The sequence below is a fragment of the Nothobranchius furzeri genome, chromosome 5, assembly GCF_043380555.1.
Source record: "Nothobranchius furzeri strain GRZ-AD chromosome 5, NfurGRZ-RIMD1, whole genome shotgun sequence".
Classification (NCBI taxonomy): Eukaryota; Metazoa; Chordata; class Actinopteri; order Cyprinodontiformes; family Nothobranchiidae; genus Nothobranchius; species Nothobranchius furzeri.
In genome coordinates, this window is record NC_091745.1 from 75,399,922 (window position 1) to 75,427,705 (window position 27,784).

Here is a 27,784-nt window from a genome sequence, read left to right on the forward strand (position 1 = left end):
ATAAAAACTGGAAAACACGTCTGACCTAACAGCACAGATGGCGTCTACTCCCCTCATTGTGTACAACATGCCTTCTGTCATAATTTGTCATTTAACCCAACTTCGCCCAGAAGGGCAAACACAAGCATCGTCGCCTTTTGTGAATTTATCAAGATTAATGCGAAAATTCTCAGAAACACCTGCTGATAAGATCTGATGTTGCTGCCTTATATGTTGGGGGTCTGGACACCCAACGGACAAACACGACCCAGCTGAAACTACAAAAGTCCCTTCAGACCATCAAAAACCAAATGGAGAAGAAAACTTCGGCAGTTTTGCTTCTAGCTTTGACACAAGGTAGGTCCTGATATGTTCTGACCCTAACGATAAAGTGGTTGTGTGATGAGTGTGTAAAGCGGATTTTTCTCCTTCTGTAGGCTTCCTGGCCTCAGGTGTGGTGGTAGAGCCTTCCATGAACCCTGCGGTGGTTGGAGGCTCTGTGACGCTCTCGTTGTCTCCACCTGTGGCCATAAAAAATGGAAATTGGACATTTGGAGCATCTCCTGTTCTCATCTTTGTTGAGGAAACCCAAGCAGTTTTTCCTGGTTACACCAGCAGGGCTTCTGCTAACGTCACCACCGGGGCTCTCACACTCAGCCTTCTGACGCTGGCCGACTCTGGAGTCTTCTCAGTCCAGAGCAACGACCCCGTTCTGAAGGCCAGTGTTTCCGTCACTGTTTTGGGTGAGAAGGATCTCTATACATAACTAGAAGGACTCGTTCATATCTCTATCCAAAACATTTCACAGCAAAGACAGATGTTTATATGTAAACTATGGTAAATATAGGTGAAAGCACACGAACTGATACTTCATCCTCTGCGATGAAAGTCAGAGAGGATGGGGGAAAAATGTGCTGACGAGTTGTTTACACCAAGGCTTCGAGCTGCTTCACAGCGAAGCAGAATCTGGACGTGATAGTGACAGAAGGGTTAGATGAACTTGTGATCAACAGACTAATAAAACACCGATGAAGAGCACGTATTTTTGTTCTGCTGCCCCTCTGGTGATGTCACAGTGTCCTCCAGCTAGTTTCTCTGCCGACACACACCTTTGTCCTTTTGTGTCTCTGTGTACGTGATGCTTTGGTTTCCCAGAACCCGTCCCATCAGCGGGAACTGTCTAGTGTCCTGTTTCTCCAGTCAGAAACAAACCCATTTGTAGTGGAAAAGTTCAATATTGTATGTTTATGTTTGTGCATTTAGCAGACGCTTTTGTCCAAAACGGCTTACAGGTGATAATCAAACCTGCAGGTTGCCCGTGAGGCTGAAAAGAGCAGGTGTGTGGCTTGGAAATGGGTTAGACTGAGTTTAAATTTGCCTCACAGAGAATCCTTTGTCATAGTTATAACTTATAGTTCATTTTGATTTGGTTTCTGACCTGTGATGCTTCTTTGTTCATTAGGATTTTTCTCAGGAAAAAGTCCTCAGGAAAAAAAGGCTTGAAGTTTAGACCAACATTAACTTCATCACGGATCTTTTTTTTTTAAACTAAGTTAACTGCGGCAAGGAGAGAAAATATTAGCATTTTACATTCAATTCAATTCACTTTAAAGATACTTTATTAATCCCAGAGGGAAATTAGAGTTTCAATACACACAATTCAGAGATCAGACATACATGGGCAAGACACATGATAAGAATTGGTGACTGTGGTCATTCACAACCCTGAGTCGCGCTACCTTAATAGAGATAAGAGGGTTACGAGGATTGGTTCAGGTGGAGGGAAAAATAGCACTTCAGAGCTATCCTCCCACCGGGAGGGCAGCTTTGCTCTGGAAGAAAACACCTCAGACAGACAGATATGCAACAGACTTCAGACAACACACAACATAAGTGTCCACTAGATGGGGTGGTGGGTTTGGGACTATCCACACTTCGGTTCCTGCAGCCACTACAAGCAGCGCATGTCACCTCAATCTGAACAGGGGGAGGAGCATTGAGGGTTGGAGGGTCGCAGTGACCCTGGAACGATTCGGCGGCCTTCCCGAAGTCCCGCCCAGGCTGGGATAGGAGACAGAGTTGAGTCGCCATAGCGACGGCACATTCCACATATCTTCTGAGGGGGGAGTTTTCGTTGGAGCCTTGCTGGCTCAAGGACGCCAGATTCCGATTAGAAATTGTTTTGGGGCCAGATAGAGATCATTTCCTCTCGGTCTTAAAGTTCCTTGGTCCTCAAACTCTCAAAATCCCAATAATGGACATTAATTTATACCAATCCGTGCTGATTCGTCCACTCTCTCCTTGATGGCATCCATCTTTTGTGCCAAAGAATGAATCTCCACCAAAGTCCCAAGCTTACGATTCATCTCGACAATTATTTGAGTCTGTGAATTCACAGTGCGGTGCAAACCATCTCTGAGCTCCAGGATCAGTCCAATATTCCTCGACAGCTCGTTAATTTTCCGGTAAGCCAGGTAGCCTCCAAGGCCAATGAGCAGGAAACCTGACACCAACACCACAAATATCCACATGTCTTTAGAGTCCTCCACAGACAGCTGAGATAAACAAATCAAGTTCCACTGTTTCCAGGAGTCCATGACGTGTCCAACTGGGTCTGTCCTGGAGGGGCATCCGGGAGCCCCTTCTCCCGTTCTCATCGTTGAAAAAATTTTATCAATCGCCTTGAGTGACCAACTGACGAGATCCATTTTAGTGAATTCAGTTTCCAGAAAAAATGCAGAAGCAGCCGTACACCCAGCACACACATACAGACAAAGGGCCTTGAGGATAAGATATGGAGGAGAGGAGGGGAAAAAGTGTCTGCACCCTCCGAGAGCCGGAAGAAGAACATACTTTTTACAAATACTGATAATGCTCATAGCTACATTTGGATCAACTTAAGGATCAAATCCACTTCGACTGTAATGTCCAGTAAGAAAATTTAATGTTGGTTCCCCTTCAACCACTTTTGGACCAAACAAAGAAATAAAATGTTTAGCTCATGAGGAGTGGGCCAAAATACCTGCTGAGAGGTACAGAACAAATAGTTAAGTTAGGGGTACCATCACTTTTCTCCACGCCTGTTCCATGAGTTTATTTATTTTAAATAATTCCGTTGAAGCTCGATTGAACAGCAACATCTGACTTTCACTGGTTAAATTTTACATAACTTTTATTTATTATACATTTTGTCAGATTCAAGTTAATTCTGTGACCATTGTGAGTTTTTCTTTCATTGATCAAAGGGTACCAACAAATTTGTCCACATCTGGATCTGACACATCTGGCTAGTTTAAAGAATTGGACACAAGGAAAACAAAAAAATAAAAGTATTTTGTTGACATAAAAGTTAACTTTTTGAGAAACAGTTCAGATTAAGCTATTTTAAGAAACTGAAAGAAACAAACATCATTACGATTGTGTGTTTTGATGTAAGTGTTTGTTATCAGACTCTTATTGTGAAGGATGTTCTGTGAATGTTGCTGCAGACGTTGCTGAGAGGCTGCACCTGCGTTTCTCATAAGAAACACACCCAGATTCCTCAGTTACAATAACAAAAATAGAACTAATGCAATCAGGAGCTCAGAGGGTTGTTCTTCTAGTTATTTTAGACTTCTTCTAGAACTCTTTCAGATAATCCCAACTTTACTGCAAAAAATGTAGATGTGCTAAAAATAATACTTTTTATTTTCTGTGTTTTCTTCTCAGTGGCCCTATCGCTCCACTGTGGGACTACATTACTGTAGATCCCTGAAAGATTAATGCATCTATTCATTCATTGTGATTTTAAAAAGCCCAGTAAGCTCTTTGGTCTTGTACAGAACCCGTTTCCAATGTGATGCTCAGCGTGAATCAAACGGACCTGATGGAGTTCACGACTTCAGCGATCATCCGGTGCTCCTCCTCTGGATCCTCTGTCTCTGTTGTCTGGATGAACGGCAGCTCTGCGGTTCAAACCAGCAGCAGAGTTCAGATCACTGATGGAAACTTTACACTGACTATAAACAACGTGACCCGCTACGACTCGGGACCTTTCAGGTGTTATGTGGTCAATCTGGTCAGTAATGGGACCAGTGATCCAGTAAACTTCACCATCAGCTGTGAGTAAAAGCTGTAATCTAAACCACCATTCTTGATTACGGAGCTCTAACGTATACGTTTGTTCTGCTTGTGTCTCCAGATGGCCCAGATAACATGGCCCTGATGGTAAATGGACAGAGTGGGACTTCCTTCTCAGCTGGATCCAACCTCACCCTGCTCTGCTCCGCTCAGTCCAGTCCTCCGGCTCAGCTCCAGTGGACCTTCGGCGGAAACCCGCTGAACACCACAGGAAGGATGTTTGAGGTCTTTAATTTTCAAGTCCAACAAAGTGGTTCTTATTCCTGCGTGGCCTTTAACAACCAGACCAACATGTACAGCAGCATAACCAGATACATCACCATCTCTAGTGAGTTTTATGTTTATGGTTGGTTATTAATATTAAATACTGCCCGGCTGAAACAAAGTCGCCTCCTAGATTTAACTAAGCAAACAGGTAGGAGCCTCCTATTGGACAATTATGGCATGGGAGATTATCTTTCAGCTGGCAACAAGTTATTTAAAGGCACACGTGGAAGTTTTGGCTTGCCTTTAGCACCCCCTAGTGTCTGTTTAGTAGAACCAAAAGCTAAACTTATCTCCTCGCTGCCTTAATCTAGCTGCTGAAAGTTCTCCTCGACCGTCCTTTGTGTCTACAGGACTGATCTATCACTACAATAAACAAATCAGCTGTGTTCATGATCCAAAACATGCAAGAACCATGCTGGAACCAGACTGCAGTGCCAGGCATGTCAGCTCAAAAACACCCACAGGAGGTGGTCCGACAGTCTGAAGTTGCAAGTGTGATATTCTGGCCACAGGGGGCGTTGGGGGGTCTGAGTTAGAGCCCTGCACTGAAGCCCAAACCCTCGGGTCGGCCCGGCCCAAGGGCTGGGCTTCTGGCCAACGACTGTGTAATTACCTCGGACACAGGCCGGGCCGGGCGCCTTTATTTTCAATCAAATTCATAAAAAAAAACTGAAACACTTAAACGCAGCAGCACCTGCCTGCTTCTCACGCACCGGCACCCGTTAGCTCAGTGAAGGTCTGCGTGGTTTATAAATGCGCCTGTATAAACGAATTCTCAAACTGCTGATTGAAACATGTGCCCCTATTCTAATACGCCATTTTATGTCCACTTTGATGTCAGAAAACATTCGTTTATTCTCATGAAAACAGCAGCATTCTGTTTTTCTGTGAATAAATTCGCTCTGCAGTTAAAAAAATACAGCATTCATAGTTGGGTTTTTTCTAACTGGAGAGCGAATTTTCAGAGCGGCAGATGAAATTTACAAACGCTTTATTAATTGGGGCGTTTATTTAATCTGCCGCTCTGAAAATGCGCTCTGCAGTTAGAAAATTAGAACGCTGCTTTTTTTTCTAATTGCACAAGAGCGCATTTTCAGAGCAGATTAAATTTACAAACACATCCAATTAATATAGTGTTCGTAAATTTCATCTGTCGCTCGAAAAATACGCTCTGTTAGAAAAAGAAGTTGCATTGATGCTGTTTTTCCTTCTTTTTTTTCTTTTTTTTACTGCAGAACGCTTCTCACAGATAATTAGAAGGCTGAGCATTCTATCACGCTAAAACATTATGAAAAGTTAAAAAAAGTCGGGCTCGGGTCGGGCCAGAGAATCCTGAAAACCTTTTCGGACCGGGTCAAGCTGGGGCTCCACCCCCTCGGGCCGGGCCGGACACAGGCTCAGATTTTAGGCCCGTGCAGGGCTCTAGTCTGAGTGACTTTTCATTAACCATGTAAAGGGTCATTTTAGCACATGCCGGCTCAAGAAAACGATAAAAAATATTTTTTAAAGTTACATAGTTTACCTTTAACCCCAGTTGGTGCAATGAGTTGCTTCTCATTTCTTAAACAACCATGTGGAAAGACACATCTGGTGGGCGTGGAAAAGATGTTAGTGTGTGTGAGAGGTTCAGATCATTGGCATCAAGCAGAGGAAACATCTAAGGAGATGCAGAAACGACTTAAACCGGGTTTAAAACTGTCCAATGCATTATTAAAACCTGGTCTGAAGAGTCCAGATGGACCCTGTTCCGTAGTGATGTTGCATCAGGGTGAGAAGAGAGGCAGATGAAGTGATGCACCCATCATGCCTAGTGCCTACTGTACAAGCCTGTGGGGGCAGTGCTATGATCTGGGCTTGCTACAGTTGGTCAGGTCTAGGTTCATCAACAAGACTTGCTCCAAGAATGAGGTCAGCTGACTACCTGAATGACCAGGTTATTCCATCTTCCCTGATGGCACGGCCATATTTCAAGATGACAAAGCCAGGATTCATCAGGCTCAAAAAGTGAAAGAGTGGTTCAGGGAGCATGAGGCACCATTTTCACACACGGATCGGCCACCACAGAGTCCAGACCTTGACTCCACTGAGAATCTTTGGGATGTGCTGGAGAAGGCTTTGTTCAGCGGTCAGACTCTACGATCATCAATGCGAGGTCTTGGTGGAGCATTAATGCAACACTGGATGGAAATAAATCTGGTGACGCTGCAGAAGCTGATCGAAACAACGCCACTGCAAATGTGTGTCCTGGTGAAAGCTAAAGGCAGTCCAATGAAATAATAGTGTGACCTTTTTTTTTGGTGGCGACTTTTTCTTTTGGTGTGTTTGATCATTCTGGCCACTGTTTCATCGTTATGCTTTGGTCTCTACAGAGTCTGAACAACAAGGAGTGAATTTGTTGCTCCTCTTTCTGCTTTTGCTGGCAAAGTTTTGTTAAGGTAAGTTGTTAAACAGAAGAAAACTAGAAATGCACAATGGGAATTCTGTACTTTTCTGTCAGAAATATACAAAACTATCTTCATCTTGAATAATATCTAGCAGTTCAGACAAGCTAGCTTTTGAACAATTGTTCAGTTTAGGTCGAGAACTTAGAAATATTATAAAAACCTAAATTCAAACATCATCGCCGGCAGCTGGGATTAATATAATGATTAACTTCCAAATGTTCTTCATTTTCCAGATTAATGATGCTCACACAGGCCCTGGACAACGTTGTTGCAGTGAAGAAATCTTCAATAATTTTATTTTTAGAAGTTTGGATTGAAATGTGCCACGATTTTTAGTTTGACCCAGATTTCTGTAACATGTAACATTAAATAACTAACTTTTAGGGTTTCAGGCTACCCGCATTAACCAGGTTTCACATAAAAATGTTCACATTTTTTATTATTGCGCAATATTAAAATAGTTTATTTATGATTCAGGAACCTGGGAGGAAATGTTGGGCCCATATTTAGTCCGTTTTTTAACCACTGACCAAACGGAGTTAAACCAGAATCACAGAAACACAAAGGTGTTTGGAATTTAAATTCTGATCTATATAATAAACACAAACTTAAAGAGCAAGTCAACCCCTACCAGAGTCTAACTCCACTCTCACTTCCTGTTTGAAAAAGGCAACAAATGCTGTTGCCTGGCAGACCAAGAAGGCGGAGCTGCTAACAAATACACACACACACAGGCTCACAACAGCATTGTGACATCATAACGTACCAGTTTACATCATAGCATACCTCTTAGCCAATAGCGGTGGCAGATTTAAATTAAAATACAGTGCAGAGTTTTTACCTGACAACGGCACAACACTGCCAGTTTTAGGCAGAATATTTAAATTTTAACTAAAATGCACTGAAGTGCCAAATTATTGACTACATGTGTCTGCAGCACGATTAGACACTCGTTTATTTAGTTTATCAGCAAAAAAAAGTTGATTTGGGGGTGACTTGCTCTATAAACAACACATTTCCTTCTGCTGATCTGCATTTCACAGGGGAAAATATACAATCTTTCAATAAAGTGATTCTCTGTTTTTACACAAAAAAAACAATTTTTTTTCTTAATAACTGAAAATCAAAAATGTTACACAACGTTGATAAGTTGTTTTGTTTTGTTTTCTTAATTTCCGTAAGAGTCCACATGTTCAGTTGCCTCACATTAAAGAGCAAGTCACCACCAAATCAACTTTTTTTCTGATAAACTATATAAATGCGTGTCTAATCGTGCTGCAGACACGTGTAGTCAATAGTTTTGCACTTTAGTGCATTTTAGTTAAAGTTTAAATTTTCTGCCTAAAACTGTCAGTGTTGTGCCGTTGTCAGGTAAAAACTCTGCACTGCATTTGAATTTAAATCTGCCATCGCTATTGGCTAAGAGGTACCTTAGAATGTTAGCTGGTACCATATGATGTCACAATGTCGTTGTGTGTGTGTGTGCGTGCGTGCGTGCGCGCGTGCGTGCATGCGTGCGTGCGTGTGTGTGTGTGTGTGTGTGTGTGGGTGTGTGTGTGGGTGTGTGTGTGTGTGTGTGTGTGTGTGTGTTTGTTAGCGGCTCCGTCCTCTCTGTCTGCTAGGCAACAGCATTTGTTGCATATTTCAAACAGGAAGTGGGAGTGGAGTAATACTCTGGTAGGGGATGACTTGCTCTTTAAAAATAATTTTTTGAAATTTTCATTTAGTTATTTTTCATTCTCAAAAATGAATTACAAACAATTTTTTTAAATCCCAGTTCATTTTTAATTATGTTTAATTCATAAAGGGTTAATAAACGTATTGTTGTTTTTCTCCTCTCATTTCAAAATGAAGGGCTGAATCTTTAAAATGTCTGAAACCTGCCGTGGATTTCTGTGTGAAAATGAGAAAATTAACTGATGAATATTGTGAAAATTTATTTACTTTCAATCTTATGAAATAAAGGGGAAAGAAAACTTCCCACTTATGTGCTCACATGTTTTAACGCAATCCTGGTTTCAGAATGTGATTCTCCTTTATCTCTGCTGCTAGACGCATCCGCTGAAAAGTCTACCCTCATCGGCACGGATGGCCTCACAAATCAGAAAGTTCCTAAATATGCATTTCTATCTGTTCTTAGTTTCTGAGAAGTCACATAAAGTGTTTGAAATACAAATATTGTGCTATATTAGGAGAGATGCAATGACCTAATGCCCGAGGTGTACTTCTGTGTGTTGTGTGTCAGCAGTAGCAAACGAATGTGTCACGTAACCCTGTGTACATTTATTCCCCGTCTGATTATCTCATTTAACGACCAAACCTTTAGAAGCTCATTCTTTGCCGTATTTACTCACCAAACAACACAAAGCATCTGATGGAAAACACTGACAATGAGCAGAAAAGACCGCAAAACATTTTCCAGGTAGATAAACACAGCTGATTCATTCAAGTTGATATTTTTCTGCGTTGTTGTCACAAATGTTTTTGGCAGAAAGCCACGCACACAAGGAAGTTATTTCCCTAAATGTTTTATTCTGAATCCAGGGGCTCGCTCTTTATTGAAAGTTCTCGTTAAAAATCAATCAGTCAATCAATCAGCCTTTATTTATAAAGAACCTTACAGGCTTGAACATGCCACCAAGGTGCTGTACAACAGAAGAATAAAACAATGAAACATATAGCGCCACACACATAATTTAAACCACAAATAAGAATTACAAAATATAAAACATTAGCAATTGCTAACCCACAGAATTAAAAGCCAGATCGTAAAAGTAGGTTTTCAGCCTGATTTTAAAAACTGCTTTTCAGAGAAAATTCAATTCAATTCAATTCAATTTTATTTATAAAGTGTCAAATCACGACAAGAGTCGTCTCAAGGCACTTCACATAATAAACATTCCAATTCAGGTCAGTTCATTAAGCCAATCAGAAAAAGTGTTTCCTATATAAGGAACCCAGCAAATTGCATCAAGTCACTGACTAGTGTCAGTGACTATACAGCAATCCTCATACTAAGCAAGCATGCAGCGACAGTGGAGAGGAAAACTCCCTTTTAACAGGAAGAAACCTCCAGAGGATCCTGGCTCAGTATAAGCAGCCATCCTCCACGACTCACTGGGGATCGAGAAGACAGAGCACACACACACACACACACACACACACACACACACACACACACACACACACACACACACACACACACACACACACACACACGTACACACATGCACACACACACCAGTAAAAATTTATATTCGGCTGAGTCCAGATGAGCAAAGTAAGGTAAGGCATGGAAGCGCCATCAGAGGAGCCGTCTGCCCCGGCAGCATCAGGACTTTCACACTAAGTCAGGGCGCTCAGAGGAGGGGGAGCATAGACCCCCACCTCCACTTAAACACTACCTGTAGAGTGCCCAGGAAGCAACAGTCGACCCCCGCCCCCGGGGCAGAGGGCCCCTACAGAGAAAACACTGGATTAAAATGAGTAAAAATATGAAAATAAAAAAGCTCATATAAATGACAAAAGTAAGAAAATCAATAATAAATGAATTCATTTAGACAGTAAAATTATAATATTAAATAATGAAACTGTGCCGAAACATAACTATATGATTTTTTAAAAATATAATCATATAAAACATAAAAAACGTGAAGCCACTACTTCAATATTTTAGCTGTGTGCTTAGGGTCATGGTCATGTTGGAGGGTAAACCTTCGGGTCAGTCTGAGGTCCTGAGCACTCTGGAGAAGGTTCCTGTCCAGGATATCCCTGTACTTGGCCGCATTCATCGTTTTCTCGCTGCATTCATCGTTTTCTCTGATTTTGTAAGTGCATCACTTTCAACTTTGATCCTAGCTCCGGCCATGTCACGTTCTGGTTGGTCACATTTTTAAAATGACGTTTATAAGTTTACAGTAAATGCTGGCACTCCTAGGTGTGCATCAGTATAGCCTCGGTGCATCAGGGTGAAACAGGGAGTGGCAGCGGCTCTGGTATTTCATGGTGACGAGAGGCCGGTGAAACATTTGCATCAAGAGAACTGACAGCGTTGTGCCAATATTTGCTGATTGGAGTGGCGAGGTCAAACGATATCTCCTGATTCGACTCGATCAAAACCAGAGTGCGGGACATTTATCAAACAAGTTCTCAGATGCAAAAGAAGTGAAGGGCAGAATGAAGACACCACTACTTTTCCTCATTCTGACTGCAATAACATTTGAAGGTATACATTTATTTTTATTTTAACTGTTTTGAAATAATTCTGTGGTTTAAAGATATTTCACTCAAATGGTAAACTCAGGGTCGTTTATGCGGGGCTCATAAAGTGGATGTTTCTGTCTTTTTCCAGGTCATGTGCACGGCCAAAGGATATATGCCTCTGAAAACCCCATCGCAGTGGGCGGCCATTTGACGATTCACAGCGATACTCCTGTTCCAATTGGGGCCTGGCTATTCAACGGGGATGTCATCATGTACATTTTCTCAGGAGAAAATTACACTAGTTACGGTTGGACCGACCGGCTAATATATGATAAAACAACGTCGTCTCTGGAAATTACCTCAACAAGGCTTCAAGACTCTGGGATCTACAAATTACAGCGATTTAATGGTTTGAATGTTCAATTGGATCTGTCAGTTCAAGGTAAGCCTTTTGTCATCGTGGTCATTCAATAAGTGTGTCGGAAACACGCTCAGTTTTGAGTTTGCGTTATCAAGGCAAGAAACATCTTAAAGTGGGACTCTCAACAGCATCCACGCTGATTTTAGAGGGTTTTCCTAAGAGAAACACATCGTTTTTTATTCTACTGTCGATTGTCTTAAACAATTTTAAACTATATTTGAATATTTTAGTAAAGCATGGCTTCGAGTTCAAATCAGGTTTCTTTACACAAGTAAATCTTAAGGCCAAGTATTGTTTCAAAATAGATCATATAATAATGGCATTATCCATTATCAATGAGCCGATTTCTCTTTACATATGTATATGTGTTTATTTTGCACACAACAATAAATAAAACTATTTATCTGGATTGAAGTAATGTCCAAATGTTTTTTCATTGTTAATTCAAAATCGTATCGACGCCCCCCCCCCCCAGAAATGCTTCCCCAAGTAAAAGCAACATTTTTAGGGGAAATGTGTGAAACACCTGACCTGTTCATTACCATCAGGCATCTTTAAAAATTTTATCAAGTCAAGTCAGAAGTCATTACTCGAGTCTGACTCGAGTCCAAGTCATGTGACTCGAGTCCCCACCTCTGCTTAACTGAGTGGCTCCTTCTCAACTTTCAGCTTTGACAACTGACTTATGGCCGTCTCATCCTGATGTGTTAATGTGAAGAGTTAATCGTACGTCTTTAATTTATCTTCTTTCATTGAAATTGAGAAGTGGCGGTTGCCCTCACAAGCAGAGCCTTCAACATAAAAAAGATCATATTTTTATACGTTCAGAGAAAAAATATGGATAGAGTTAAAATATTTAATATAAATCATGACATTGTCACAACTATGAATGTGCTTCCAAATAATTTTCTAATTAATTAGTGTTTATGGGGAAACATTACTTTCCTGATAGCAAAGGTGTGGACGCGAGACACATGACTTGGACTCGAGTCAGATGACTTCTGACTTGACTTGATAAAATCTATAAAGACTTACGACTTGACTCGGACTTGAACGCCAATGACTTGCGAGTTGAATTGACTTGACTTGATGATGACTTGAGCATATTTGATATTTTAGCACAAAAGTGGCACGACATGGACAAAAATCATTCTTGGTTCTGGTTAGATGTAGTTCTGCTAAATGCAGCAGCACTTTGTTTAGAATCAGTTTCCGCTGCACTTTCTGCTCGTTTGAGCAAATAAACGAAGCTTTAAGAAGCTTTATTTCTGGAATTTGTTTATTATCATTGTCAATAAATTGAAGTTGGACAGATGACTTGAATGTGACTTGAATATTCAAAGTTAAGGACTTGGACTTGACTTGGACTTCCACATCATTGACTTTGGACTCGACTTGGACTTGATTGTCTTTGACTTGGACTTTACTGGAAAGACTTGTGACTTGCAAAGCAGTGACTTGATCACACCTCCGCTGTTTAGAGAACAATCTAGAACAGAATAGAAAAAAACATATACAGGCAGGTGAGGTTGATGTCAAAACAACATCAAATATATTTGAATATATTCTGAATCACGTGCATACCCAAAGGTACATGCAGGCCAGATTAAAACAACAATGTCGTTGAAAAGCACGTTTTAGCTCTCCATTGCAATTAGCAAAACCTGACGAAAGATTAAATTTTCTCTCTGCAGAACTCATCTCGAATGTGACTTTGTCAGCAAAAAGTACAAATCTTGTGGAATTCAAAGACTCAGCGGTGCTGACATGCTCCATTTCCGCTGGCACGTCTTTGACCTTTTGGTGGTTGGAGGGAAACTCTGCAATCTCAGGTGGAGGAGGTGTACAGCTCAGCAATGGAAACGCAACTCTCACCATCATGAATGTGACGCGCCTTAATCAAGGTCCTTTCAGATGCAATGTGTCCAACGGACTCGGGTTTGAAGTTAGCCCCTCCGTGCAACTCAACATCAGTTGTGAGTTTTTGTCTAAATGAATGTACACATGCTCATCTGCTTAAAACACTGCAACGTACATTTTTTCTCTCATTGTGTCATCAGATGGTCCAGATAACACCAAAATAGCAGCCATGTCCATGAAGCACATCTACAAATCTGGGTCTGACATCACACTGTCGTGCTCAGCTGATTCCAGTCCCCCAGCAACGATCCACTGGATGGTTAATAATGTGTACCTGAACGAATTTGGCCCTCATCTTAATCTGAGCAACATTAAAGCAAACCAATCAGGAAGTTACACATGCGTATTCGACAATGCGGTCACAATGAGGCAGAGCAATGCAAGCATGGTGATTCAAATTTTGGGTAAGATGTTTTTTGTTTGTTTAATAAGGTTTTTTCTTTTTATTATTCTGAGAAGCTCTTGTTGGTAAAATGGTTCTTTACTAATAAACAAAATAGAAATTAAACAAGTTTGATCTAGCTAAAAGAATTAAAGCCATTTACGCTCATACGTATTTCTGAAATGTCTTCTGGGAAGCCGACATTGCTTTTTGCACTTTGACTTATTGAGACTTAAAATGGGAAAAATCCAAATGGCATAATGTTGAGTTAGATCTCCAGGCTTTCATTTATTTAGTTCCTTATTTAATTACAAAGAAGATTGCATAATTTCATTACTGAGACATACTTATTAATTTATAATTCATAATATTTAACTTTACCCATCGTTGTCTGTTCCGGCAGATCCTATAACAGCCGTTGTCAAACAAATCGGAGTCCCGGCAATACTCAACAAGTCATTCACTTTGGACTGTGAAGTAGATGGACCAGTTGACACCATTCAGTGGTGGAAGGATGGAGATCTCATGTCTGCTGGCAATTCAACAGTATTTGGCCCTGGCAACAAGACTCTCACTCTCAGCCTGGTTCAACACTCTGATGGAGGAAAATATCAGTGCCAGGCTTCCAATGCTGTGAGCAACACGACCAGCAGCTTCTACACAGTCGTGATTAATTGTAAGAAATATTTTTTTATTCGATTTATATTCAGTAACAAAAACAGGATTGAAACAAACATTGGTTGATGTGGTTGAACTGTTAATGGAGTGGGTATTTAATAGCACCAAGCTGAGTGAGGTGGACAAGTTAGAAAGTACAGAAACAGCAGGAGTTTGAAGAAGAAGAAGAAGAAAGTTACACACATAGCGCCTAGGATGAGCGAGTACACCACTATCTGTATCTGTACTCGGAGTGGGCGTGGCCTAACCCGGAAGTGGGTGTAGTTCAACCGGAAGTGGGTGTGGTTTACATCAATACGTTATTTTAAGTCTGATCAGAAGTTGCTATGTGTATTGTTTATTTGAAAATTATTTACAGAGCAGCCTCAGAGTTGAGATTGAATGTTTTTGATCACAATAGTAAAGGAACGATTACAGAACAAGTTTTTCAAAAAAATCAGAACATTAAAATGTAAGTGCATGAATTAAGAGAGAGAGAAGAAAAGATCTTTTCTATAGCGCCTCTCAAGATAAAAATCACGGGGCGCTTCACAAAAACAAAACATGTAAAATATGAAAAAAGAATTTAGAAAATGATTAAAATACATTTAAAATGAGCAAAAAATAGACAATTGTGATAAAAAAAATTAAGAAAGAGAGAGAGTGAATAGGAAAGGGAGTGGATCCTGAGGAAGAGGAGAGAGAGAGAGAGTGAAAAAAAACGGAGGCAGTGACTGACGCAGCACGAGCCGTTTTCAGCTCTGTCTTGTCAAATGCGTTACAAAAAAAGTTACTTTAAATAACTTTAAAGTTACTTTAAAAAGAGGCGGACTGAAGAAAACCTAGGGAGTACTGAAGAAGCGTGAGCAACAGTGAAGTAAGCACAGAGATTACTGTCTGTGTGTGTGCGTGGATGGACCGGACGAGGACAGAGCTCTCGGCTGCAGAATTTTGTGTGTCGGGAGGGGCGGGCACTCTATTTGACTGGCCAATCACAGAGCGTGAAGACAGTCAGTTACCCAATGAGGAATTTCCTTCAGCACGATTACAGATATTTACAAGTTTTACTCATTTCATGCCCGTACTCGTCAAAAATGCTTTATCCGTACCGGATACGGCTCACCCGTAGCCTCTCAAGATAAAAATCCTGAGGTGCTAGGGACAAAAAAATATGTAATAAAAACAGGGGAAAGGGAAAGTTTAGATAAAAATATGCAAAGGAAGAGAAAAAATGTTAGTAGATGTAAGCTGGCAAAGTTTGATCCGTGGTGTTTTAAAAGTCCACTCATGGTGGGGACAGGAAGAACGAGTATAAACCGACCTGTGGTAACATAGATGAAGCATGTAACTTTATTAGGAGTTTTATGTAAATGCAAATAATTACACACGAAAGATTGGTACAATCAGTTTATTTTGCACCTCCTTTTGCAGTCGGACCCACTACTCCTGTCATCCATGGACCATCTTATGGTGAAACAGGAAGTTCTGTCTCTTTCAACTGTTCCGCCATGTCCATACCTCCCAGTTCTTACTGTTGGTTTTTCGACGGATCCATCGTGTCTAATACATCACAGCTAATCATCGGTCCTTTGTCTTTCAACATGAGTGGGGAGTACACTTGTACGGCCTTCAATAACGTGACCGGAGAGAACAGCACCAGCTCCACCATGCTTACAGTCATAGGTATTCATGTTTGCATAAAAAATGCTTCAGTCCTCATCTTCCAGGGCTGCAAGTAATTGTTTAATTTAGTCAAAATTATATTTGTTAAATTTCTTAAAAACTTGCAAGAGTGCTCAGTTTCCTTGCAGGAGTCAAAGGTTTTTGCTCTCATGCTGATGACAGAAATCACAGAAATCTGAAATCACTCCAAATCTGTCTGTTGTATTGTAGAAATCCAAATGTTTATATATACGTATGTGTGTATATATTGAATTCTTCAAGTTTCCTGTGTTTACAGAGGCAATAGAGTTGGTGATGATCAGCAGTAACTCAACTCCAATAGACCAGCAAAACTTCACGCTCACATGTCAGGTCCTCGGGCCTTATGACACGATCTACTGGCTGAAAAATAACACCCTCCTCAGACAGGATGCCTCCAACACCAGTTCACCGATGTTTTACTTTGAAAAGAACATGCTGCATTTCACTCCTTTATCAATTCAGAGTCAAGGATCATATCAGTGTGTTGCTACCAATAAGGCCGCTCATCATTGGAGCCCCCAGTATACGCTCCTCGTGAACTGTGAGTACAGTTGGAAGCTGATTCTTCATTTTTCAAATATTTTTTAGTAAAGCAGAACAAGATGGCTAACTTTTGTCTTTTATGTGATGGAAGAAATTCCAAACGACAATGTTTAATATTCAGCCAATTTACTCCTATAATAATGTTTAAATAAAAGTGAATTTAGACAATGGATGGTGGATATAGGGAGTCTAAATCACTTCCGCACCATGAGTTCCCAGAAGAACGAAAAAATGAATGCAAGTCAACGGGGCTAAAAACATTGTTTTGTAACCAGCTTTGCCTTACGCCCTGAATCGCACATATGTTGTACTGCAATTTAAAAGAAAAGTAATGATGGGTGTTTCGACCATGCCATGTCATGGTCTGTGTCTGTGTCTTCCTTCGTGTCTCATAGCGCCTTCGTGTGTCTTTTGTCTGCGTCTCAGTTAAGTGTCTTATGTTGTTACCCTTTTAAATGATTCCTCCCAGGTCAGCTCCAGCCTCTTGTCCCCAGCTCAGTGTGTGTGTGTGTGTGTGTGTGTGTGTGTGTGTGTGTGTGTGTGTGTGTGTGTGTGTGTGTGTGTGTGTGTTATGTCCTCCTCCAGCTAGTTTGTGTGAGCCCTTCCCTCTGTCTTTAGATAGTTGTTGTTTAGTTTTGTGGTTAGGTATTTACCCTCCTCTGTTTCAGTTTTCCCAGTTAGATTATTATATTCACCTGTCTTCCCTCCAGCCCTCACTCCACACACCTGCTGCCAATTTCCCTGATTGCTCCTCCCTGTGTATATAAGCCCTGTCTTGTGTCGGTCCATTGTTTGTATTCTGTCAGTCTTTGATTATTAGGGTTTTTAGTCTTCTCGTGTTCTCTAGGGCTTTGGATTTCCAGATCGTTATCTGGATTTTGGATTTTGGCTCCCAGTCTTTGGACTTATTTTTGTTCTCCTTAAAATAAAGGATTTTTGTTATTCATCATCTCTGCATCGTGTCATCCTGGTTACTGCATTTTGGGTCCTACCAACATTGTATCGTGACACGCCAGTCACGTACTTTGACATTTATTAGCTTGTAAAAGTTCGTAATTAGCATGACTACAAACTAGAAATTGGCACGTTGCATATGTGACGTCACCACATAATCTCCTCTCCCCTAACGTAGCTGCTACTTACCATATGACCAGATTTATGGTGGTTCTTTCCTCCTGTGGGAAGTTTACTGAGCTTACAGCCCTTTTCCATCAGTTTTCTCCATGTCTGGTTCGATGACGTCACTTTCGTGAAGCGCTTTTGAAGTCCTGGAGTTATTTTCACACAAAACCTAAAATAGAATTTCCCCCTGTTCAAAAATAAGCACGGTCTTGGTATCAACATGTGTCTTTAAAATTCACGGACATCATGTGTGAAATCCATGGCACATAACAAGCAGATTTTGAAAAAAGCATTTTTAGCCCCATTGACTTGCATTCGTTTTTTGTTCTTCCTGGGACTCGTGGTGCAGAAGTGACCCTGCTGGCTTTTTTAACCGATATCTGATAGACTGATATCGTCTGACTCTTAAAATTTAATACCGATATAAACAGTGTTGGGAACGTTACTTTAAAAAAGTAATTAGTTATAGTTACTGATTACTTTGTCAAAAAAGTAACTCAGTTACTAACTGAGTTACAAGATCATAAAAGTAACTAATTACCAACAAAAGTAACTACTTAGTTACTTATTCATTAAAGCATGCAAGAATTACTACAATAGTAAAATATAAATGACTAATGACTGAACATAATAAAATGTATGTCCAAATGTTTTATATAAACCTGAATAATTTAAACAAATAAGCACTTAACAGGAGGAACTACTAATAGGAACATTACACTAATCTAGACTATTAAAAGGTCACTGTGTGATATTTAACAAAAACCCAATCAGCTAAAATTTAAAATTGCAAATAGAATCACCTGTAAAGGTTCCCGAGCCTTTAAATGGTCTCTCAGTCTAGTTAAATTGCTGAAATAAATGTAATTTTGCACAGCATTCTAATTTTTACAGCTTCACATAATTGTGTCTTTTTAGTAGCATTTCTGTTGCTACTAATCTAGTATCGGTTAAATAAATAAATAAATATCCTTTAAAATGACACTAGAAGAGGCACAGGCCTAGGACTTAAATGTACTAACATGGGTCAGACCCAACCACAGAAGAGCTGAAGCTGGGTGGTGAACACACACAGGTAGTTCTAATAACACCTGAGCTCCATGACGTCTGAGACTGATGCATCAGTGTTACAGCGGGACTGAAGACATGATCAGAAACAGGTTACAGCTGGATGATCTAGGAAGGTGGAAGATCAGGACGTCTGAGCGGTGAACAGGTGAGCGGACCTTCGGGACGTCCCGCTGTCACGCTAAGGGCACGGCTGCAGACCCGCAGATTCGCTGCTGCAGCAACAAATCTGCGGGTCTGCAGCCGTAGACTATTCATCACGTCTTCCTCGTTCTTCACGGGCCATGATGCTCTTAAACATCTGCCTCTTTAGCTCCTGATCAGCTGATGATGTCAGCTTCAACACACCGCACTGCTTAACGCACGCATTTCCTTACCAGTAACAGGAACAACGTTTTGATAAAAGAAGACGGTAATTAATTAGTTTGCTTGTTACAGAAAGACATATTTTTTATTAACGCGGTTATTTTAAACGGAGTTATTCCCGTTGTGTCTACAGAATGCAGTGACTGAGACCGTGAGGGTCTCCGCCCACCCGGCCAATCATCATCGTGTTTGTAAGTGCGTTACCGACACCTAGCTCCCTGGCTGCAGCTGAAGTGTGGCGGTCGGAAAGCCTCACACTGTTGCTCAACGTTCGACAAGCACATAGTAACGCACAGCGTTCCGTCCCCAGTAACGGTAACGGCGTTGCAACGGCGGGAAAAGTAATTAATTAGATTATTCCGTTACCTATAAAAGAACGCCGTTAGAAACGCCGTTATACTTAAACGGCGTTACTCCCAACACTGGATATAAACCGATACTGATACATGTCCCTCTCTCATAAAAAAGAAAAACTAAAACATTTTGATCAATCAATCACTCAAAGATACTTTATTAATCCCAGAGGGAAATTAGAGTTTCAGTACACACAATTCAGAGATCAGACATACATGGACAAGACACATGACAAGGATTGGTGACTGTGGTCATTCGCAACCCTGAGTCGCGCTACCTTAATAGATATAAGAGGGTTACATGAGGATTGGTTCAGGTGGAGAGAAAAAAAGAGGCACTTCAGAGTTACCCTCCACCGGGAGGACAGCTTTGCTCTGCAAAAAAAACCCTCAGACAGATATGCAACAGAGTTCAGACAACACAACATAAATGTCCACTAGGTGGGGTGGTGGGTTGGGACTATCCCCACTTCAGTTCCTGCAGCCACGATAAGCAGTGCATGTCACCTCAGTGTGGATAGGGGGGGAGCATTGAGGGTTGGAGGGTTGCAGTGACCCTGGACGCTTCAGCGGCCTTCCTGCAGTCCCACCCAGGCTGGGAAAGGAGGCAGAGTTGAGTTGCCATAGCGAAGGCATATTCCACATATCTTCTGAGGGGGGAGTTTTCGTTGTAGCCTTGCAGGCTCAAGGACGCCAGATTCCGTTTAGAAATTGTTTTGGGGCCAGACAGAGATAATTTCATCTCTGTCTTACAGTTTGTTGGTCCTCAACCTCTCAGAATCCCAATAATGGACGTTAATCTATCCCAATCTGTGCTGATTCGTCCACTCTCTCCTTGATGGCATCCATCTTTTGTGCCAAAGAATGAATCTCCGCCAAAGTCCCAAGCTTACGATTCATCTCGACAATTATGTGAGTCTGTGAATTCACAGCGCGGTGCAAACCATCTCTGAGCTCCGGGATCAGTCCAATATTCCTCGACAGCTCGTTAATTTTCCAGTAAGCCAGGTAGCCTCAAAGGCCAATGAGCAGGAAACCTGACACCACCACCACGAATATCCACACATCTTCAGAGTCCTCCACGGACAGCTGAGATAAACAAATCAAGTTCCAAAGTTTCCAGAAGTCCATGATGTGTCCACCTGGGTCTGTACTGGCAGGACATCCGTGAGCCCCTTCTCCCATTCTCATCGTTGAAAAAACTTTATCAATCGCATTGAGAGACCAGAAGCAGCCATGCACCCAACACACAGAGACAGACAAAGGCCTTGAGGATAAGATATGGAGGAGAGGAGGAAAAAAGCGTATGCACCCGCCAAGAGCCGGAAGAAGAAAATGTTAGCTTACTAACATCACATTTCTGCTACCAAGCGTTCTTAAATTCACCATAAGGCGTCTGTGTTAGTTAGTAGTGTCTGTTGTGTCTTCATTCTGTGTGCACTGATAGCATTTTTGGTTTTTTAATTAACAAAGGAAAGGGTTTTTTTACCTTTGATTGCTGACAGTTTCGACCACTCCTGCAGATTTCTTCGGAGCTAGCCGCTAATAGCGGCATCACTTCCTTCTCCATTTAGCCGCGGGCAGCAGAGGACGGTGTCATTTTTTTTCTGAGTGGATTGAAATTCTTACAGTTGTTTTTTTATTAGTGTACAATTGTGGGGAAATTATTTATTAGTTGTTTGTAGAAGAGAGTAGATAAAATTTTCTGCCATATGTTAATGTGCATTCATCATGCATGTGTATTGATGAGGCCAAAAGGTAAAAACTTCAAGTTCATTTAAACCTTCCATAAAAGTAGATTGTTAAAAAAAGGTCAAATCTATACATTTACGCAAAAAATATACACAAATACTCCATAATACTAACACTTCACTGATGCTGACTGTTTGGAAATGTTTTTAACTTGATAATTCCTCCTAACTTTCCTTTAGCCATCATGGTTGACTGCTGCAGGTTACTTTCTATAACACTTTACAACAAGGGTCCCTTTATTACCATTACTCAGTGCATTATTAAGCTTTAATAAACTATTAAATGAAGTATTAACAACTGATTAGCCAAATTATGTAATGCATTACTTAGCAGACACCCCCCAGCCCTTTATCTTAACCTTAAGGACAGCTAATAGCTAGCAATAATGGTGACGTTAATAAAGGGACCCTTATCGTAAAGTTTTGCCTTGCTTCCTAAAATAAAAACAGATTTTTTTTCTGATACAAGCCCAACAAAATTAAGCAATGCAGCTCAGAAAATACTCAGACTACAGACCTAAGAAATGGTTGATAGATTTACAGAGATTATGAATGATTATTGAGGCTACTCACATGCAACTGCCAATTTTAAAGTTGACCTCAGTTTCTTAAAGTTGAGTTGTCTCTTCTAAAGGCATGAACCTCACATAATTAGCTTGATGGTTGACAAAAAAAATAGAAGTAGCAGGAATCACAACCTTAAGGGCCTTCATCTAAATAACAAGTCTTAATAAAACGTTTTACTTTCCACCTCCTTTTGCAGTCGGACCCACTACGCCTGTCATCCATGGACCGTCTTATGGTGAAACAGGAAGTTCTGTCTCTTTCAACTGTTCCGCCATGTCCATACCTCCCAGTTCTTACTGTTGGTTTTTCGACGGATCCATCGTGTCTAATACGTCAGAGCTAATCATCGGTCCTTTGTCTTTCAACATGAGTGGGGAGTACACTTGTATGGCCTTCAATAACGTGACCGGAGAGAACAGCACCAGCTCCACCATGCTTACTGTCATAGGTATTCATGTTTGCATAAAAAATGCTTGAGCTAATCTCTTACAGTTTGTGACATTTTACGAAACTGATATTTGCAAAGTTCTTTGGAAACTTGCAAGGGTGCTAAAATTCCTTGCATGAGTCACGTGTTTTTGCCCTCATGCTGCTGACAGAAATCATAGAAATCTGAAATCACTCCAAATCTGTCTGTTGTAGCAATACAAATGCTCATAAATATCTCCATTTCTTTGTGTTTCCTGTGTTTACAGAGGCAAAAGAGTTGGTGGTGATGATCAGCAGTAACTCAACTCCAATAGACCAGCAAAACTTCACGCTCACATGTCAGGTCCTCGAGCCTTATGACACGATCTACTGGCTGAAAAATAACACCCTCCTCAGACAGGATGCCTCCAACACCAGTTCACCAATGTTTTACTTTGAAAAGAACATGCTGCATTTCACTCCTTTATCAATTCAGAGTCAAGGATCGTATCAGTGTGTTGCTACCAATAAGGCCGCTCATCATTGGAGCCCCCAGTATACGCTCCTCGTGAACTGTGAGTACAGTTGGAAGCTGATTCTGCATTTTTCAAGTATTTTTTAGTAAAGCAGAACAAGATCAAGCTGGCTAACTTTTGTCTTTTATGTGACGGAAGAAATTCCAAACGACAATGTTTAATATTCTGCCAATTTACTCCTATAATAATGTTTAAATAAAAGTGAATTTAGACAATGGATGGTGGATATAGATAGTCTAAATCACTTCCGCACCATGAGTTCCCAGAAGAACGAAAAAATGAATGCAAGTCAACGGGGCTAAAAACATTGTTTTCTAACCAGCTTTGCCTTACGCCCTGAATCGCACATATGTTGTACTGCAATTTAAATGAAAACCAACGATGGGTGTTTCGACCATGCCAGTCACGTACTTTGAGATTCATTAGCGTGTAAAAGTTCGTAATTAGCATGACTACAAACTAGAAATCGGCACGTCGCATATGTGACGTCACCACATAATCTCCTCTCCCCTAACGTAGCCGCTACTTACCACATGACCAGATTTATGGTGGTTCTTTCCTCCTGTGGGAAGTTTACTGAGCTTACAGCCCTTTTTCATCAGTTTTCTCCGTTTCTGGTTCGATGACGTCACTTTCGTGAAGCGCGTTTGAAGTCCTGGAGTTATTTTCACACAAAACCTAAAATAGAATTTCCCCCTGTTCGAAAATGAGCGCGTTCTTGGTATCAACATGTGTCTTTAAAATTCACGGACATCATGTGTGAAATCCATGGCACATAACAAGCAGATTTAGAAAATAGCATTTTTAGCCCCATTGACTTGCATTCGTTTTTTGTTCATCCGGGGACCCGTGGTGCGGAAGTGACCCTGTTGGCTTTTTTAACCGATATCTGATAGACTGATATCGACTGACTCTTAAAACGTAATACCGATATAAACCGATACTGATACATGTCCCTCTCTCATAAAAAAACACATTTCTGCTACCATGCATTCTTAAATTCACCATAAGACGTCCGTGTTAGTTAGTAGTGTCTGTTGTGTCTTCATTCTGTGTGTTTCTTCTGATAGCATTTTTGGTTCTTTTATTAACAAAGGAAAGGGTTGTTTTACCTTTGATTGCTGACAGTTTCGACCACTCCTGCAGATTTCTTCGGAGCTAGCCGCTAACAGTGGCATCACTTCCTACTCCGTTTAGCCGTGGGCAGCAGAGGACGGTGTCGTTTTTTTTGTGTTGAGAGGATTGCAATTCTTACAGTTGTTTTTTTTATTAGTGTACAATTGTGGAGAAATTATTTATTAGTTGTTTGTACAATTCAATTCGATTCAAAAATACTTTATCAATCCCAGAGGGAAATTGATTGCTGTAGTAGCTCAGAATAATAATAACTGCAAGCAGTTATCAAAGCGTTCCAAGCCAACCAGCGCCAGTCCCCCACCCGGCCCCGCCCTCACCTTCGCCATTCCTCACGCTGTCCTGCCCCAAAAACACGTTCTCCCACTGGCGTCCTATCAGCTCACTTCAACCGGCGAAATGAAAGTAACACTCAGGATACGTCATTAAACCTCTTGCAAAGCCTATACACATATCTTTCACAGGCATGGCTGACTTCTCGATCGTGATTACAATCCAATTCCACTGTTTCCTTATTAAAGAACGTGAAGAACTTACATATAGTCAACAGAGCTACTCCAACATGCAGCCGCCCAGAGCAGCGCAGTTCCGGAAAAAAAGAGAGTAGATACCCATATGTTAATGTGCATTCATCATGCATGTGTATTTGTGAGGCCAAAAGGTAAAAAATGCAAGTTCATTTAAACCTTCCATAAAAGTAGATTGTTAAAAAAAAAAGGTCAAATCTATACATTTATGCAAAAAATATACACAAATACTCCATAATACTAACACTTCACTGATGCTGACTGTTTGGAAATGTTTTTAACTTGATAATTCCTCCTAACTTTCCTTTAGCCATCATGGTTGACTGCTGCAGGTTACTTTCTATAACACTTTACAATAAGGGTCCCTTTATTACCATTACTCAGTGCATTATTAAGCTTTAATAAACTATTAAATGAAGTATTAACAACTGATTAGCCAAATTATGTAATGCATTACTCAGCAGACACCCCCCAGCCCTTTATCTTAACCTTAAGGACAGCTAATAGCTAGCAATAATGGTGACGTTAATAAAGGGATCCTTATCGTAAAGTTTTGCCTTGCTTCCTAAAATAAAAACAGATTTATTTCTGATACAAGCCCAACAAAATTAAGCAATGCAGCTCAGAAAATACTCAGACTACAGACCTAAGAAATGGGTGATAGATTTACAGAGATTATGAATGATTATTGAGGCCACTCACATGCAACTGCCAATTTTAAAGGTGACCTCAGTTTCTTAAAGTTGAGTTGTCTCTTCTAAAGGCATGAACCTCACATAATTAGCTTGATGGTTAAGAAAACAATAGAAGTCGCAGGAATCACAACCTTAAGGGCCTTCATCTAAATAACAAGTCTTAATAAAACGTTTTACTTTCCACCTCCTTTTGCAGTCGGACCCACTACGCCTGTCATCCATGGACCATCTTATGGTGAAACAGGAAGTTCTGTCTCTTTCAACTGTTCCGCCATGTCCATACCTCCCAGTTCTTACTGTTGGTTTTTCGACGGATCCATCGTGTCTAATACGTCAGAGCTAATCATCGGTCCTTTGTCTTTCAACATGAGTGGGGAGTACACTTGTATGGCCTTCAATAACGTGACCGGAGAGAACAGCACCAGCTCCACCATGCTTACAGTCATAGGTATTCATGTTTGCATAAAAAATGCTTGAGCTAATCTCTTACAGTTTGTGACATTTTACGAAACTGATATTTGCAAAATTCTTTGGAAACTTGCAAGGGTGCTAAAATTCCTTGCATGAGTCACGTGTTTTTGCCCTCATGCTGCTGACAGAAATCACAGAAATCTGAAATCACTCCAAATCTGCATTGTAGCAATACAAATGCTTATAAATATCTCCATTTCTTTGTGTTTCCTGTGTTTACAGAGGCAAAAGGGTTGGTGATGATCAGCAGTAACTCAACTCCAATAGACCAGCAAAACTTCACGCTCACATGTCAGGTCCTCGAGCCTTATGACACGATCTACTGGCTGAAAAATAACACCCTCCTCACACAGGATGCCTCCAACACCAGTTCACCAATGTTTTACTTTGAAAAGAACATGCTGCATTTCACTCCTTTATCAATTCAGAGTCAAGGATCGTATCAGTGTGTTGCTACCAATAAGGCCGCTCATCATTGGAGCCCCCAGTATACGCTCCTCGTGAACTGTGAGTACAGTTGGAAGCTGATTCTGCACTTTTTCTAATATTTTTTAGTAAAGCAGAAGAAATTCCACAAAACGGCATTTTACATTCAGACGATTTACTAATGACGTTTAAATAAAAGTGAATTTAGACACATAAATGTGAAGATTTAATGAAATGATGATGATGATGATGATGATGATGATGATGATGATTTTTACTAATGTTTTCCTGCTTGCAGACGGCCCCCTGAATGTATCCATATCTGGTCCAAATTCAGAGAAGGCTGGTGTTTCTGTGTCCCTGACATGTTCTGCTGATTCTCAGCCAGCGTGTCATTTCTACTGGTTCTTCAATAATGAGTCAACGCCTCGGGGAAATGGATCCGTTTTCTATTTCATTGCATCAAAAGAGAGCGAGGGGAGTTACACCTGTCAGGCAAAGAACGACGTGACTAATATCACTATCAGCCAAAGTAAAACCTTTGCAGTTGCAGGTGAGTGGACCTTAAAACTCCTCTTTGGTTGTTTTGGATGTCTCCGATTTATTTCTCAATGCAAAGCTTAGTTTCAGATAGTGTCGTATTTTTTTAGGTTGTGGGTGTGATTTTTATCCTTTCCGCTTATATTTGTTATTTTTGTCATCAGGTGCTTCTGCAGCCCATTTAACCACCAAAGGAGGTCTGATTTTCATGGGTCTGTGTGCTCTCTCAGCTCATTTCCTTCAGCCCTGAATCCATCCATCCATCCACCGACCCATCCAAACACACACACACACACACACACACACACACACACACACACATTTTCTATACCTGTTTAATTGCTGGGTTGCAGGAAGGAGGTGTCTAACTCCAGCAGTGATGCTCCACATCCTTCACTCTAAAAAATGATTCCAGTTCTGTTTTTGTTTTAATTATTGGCTGATAAAATATAGTCAAAGTACTCAATTACACAATGAAAAATGTGTTCATAATTATTTAATACAATTTTCCATTTTCACACCTGGGTGTCTTTTTCCTGGTCGATAAGGATATTATTAAAGTTACATGCAAATGCATTTGTAACATGTATTTATGGAAGAAAGAAACAATGTTGAATATGTAGAGACTTTATTTCAGAAGGTTATTTTAAGTTTTTGTTTTGATTCAGTCATTTTCTTTCAGCAGAAATGGTTTGTAAACAATGTATAATGTACAAAGATAAAGCTTGTATACACAATATAATAAAATATATGTTGGTGATCATTAGAAAATATATATAATTGTTAACTGTGAGCAAGGAGAGATCCTCGGCTTGCACGTTGCTCAGATCGGGCCGTGGATAAAGCCAAGTGGATCATTGGCAGGTCTGCACTTCCTCAGATGCTTACATCTGTCCTTGCTGCATGCTGATTTCCCTTGTTGTTGAATATTTCCAGACAATTTAAGAAATTAACAAAGAAACGAAAAAAGGACAAAAGTTAATTCATGTCTAAAATCTGCACAAGAACAAACTTTTTTCTGCTTCATTTTAAACTTTGATCAATGTTTTAAATTTCCTAGGACGATTCTAGCAACTGTGCAGACCAGCAAATGGTGATCGTCTCATTTTCTATCCCGAGAGGACGCACATTTCCAATTAAAATAAGAAAATGAAATGGTTTGAGTGACATCAGTGGCGGAT

At 40.6% G+C, this 27,784-nt stretch overlaps 1 protein-coding gene across 1 annotated transcript; it reads left to right on the forward strand.

The window, feature by feature from the left end:
* Positions 1–27,368, forward strand: LOC107379520 (hemicentin-1). The gene is made up of 20 exons (XM_070551944.1): positions 1–336; positions 417–722; positions 3,801–4,079; positions 4,160–4,426; positions 6,735–6,794; positions 9,354–9,456; positions 10,498–10,636; positions 10,836–11,034; positions 11,161–11,454; positions 13,128–13,409; positions 13,494–13,757; positions 14,139–14,411; positions 15,824–16,075; positions 16,353–16,637; positions 22,063–22,314; positions 22,562–22,849; positions 25,363–25,614; positions 25,860–26,144; positions 26,362–26,616; positions 26,768–27,368. The coding sequence occupies exons 1-20, from the start codon at positions 291–293 to the stop codon at positions 26,851–26,853; spliced, it is 4,467 nt and encodes a 1,488-aa protein (XP_070408045.1). The 5' UTR covers positions 1–290; the 3' UTR covers positions 26,854–27,368.
* The last annotated feature ends 416 nt before the right edge of the window (positions 27,369–27,784 follow it).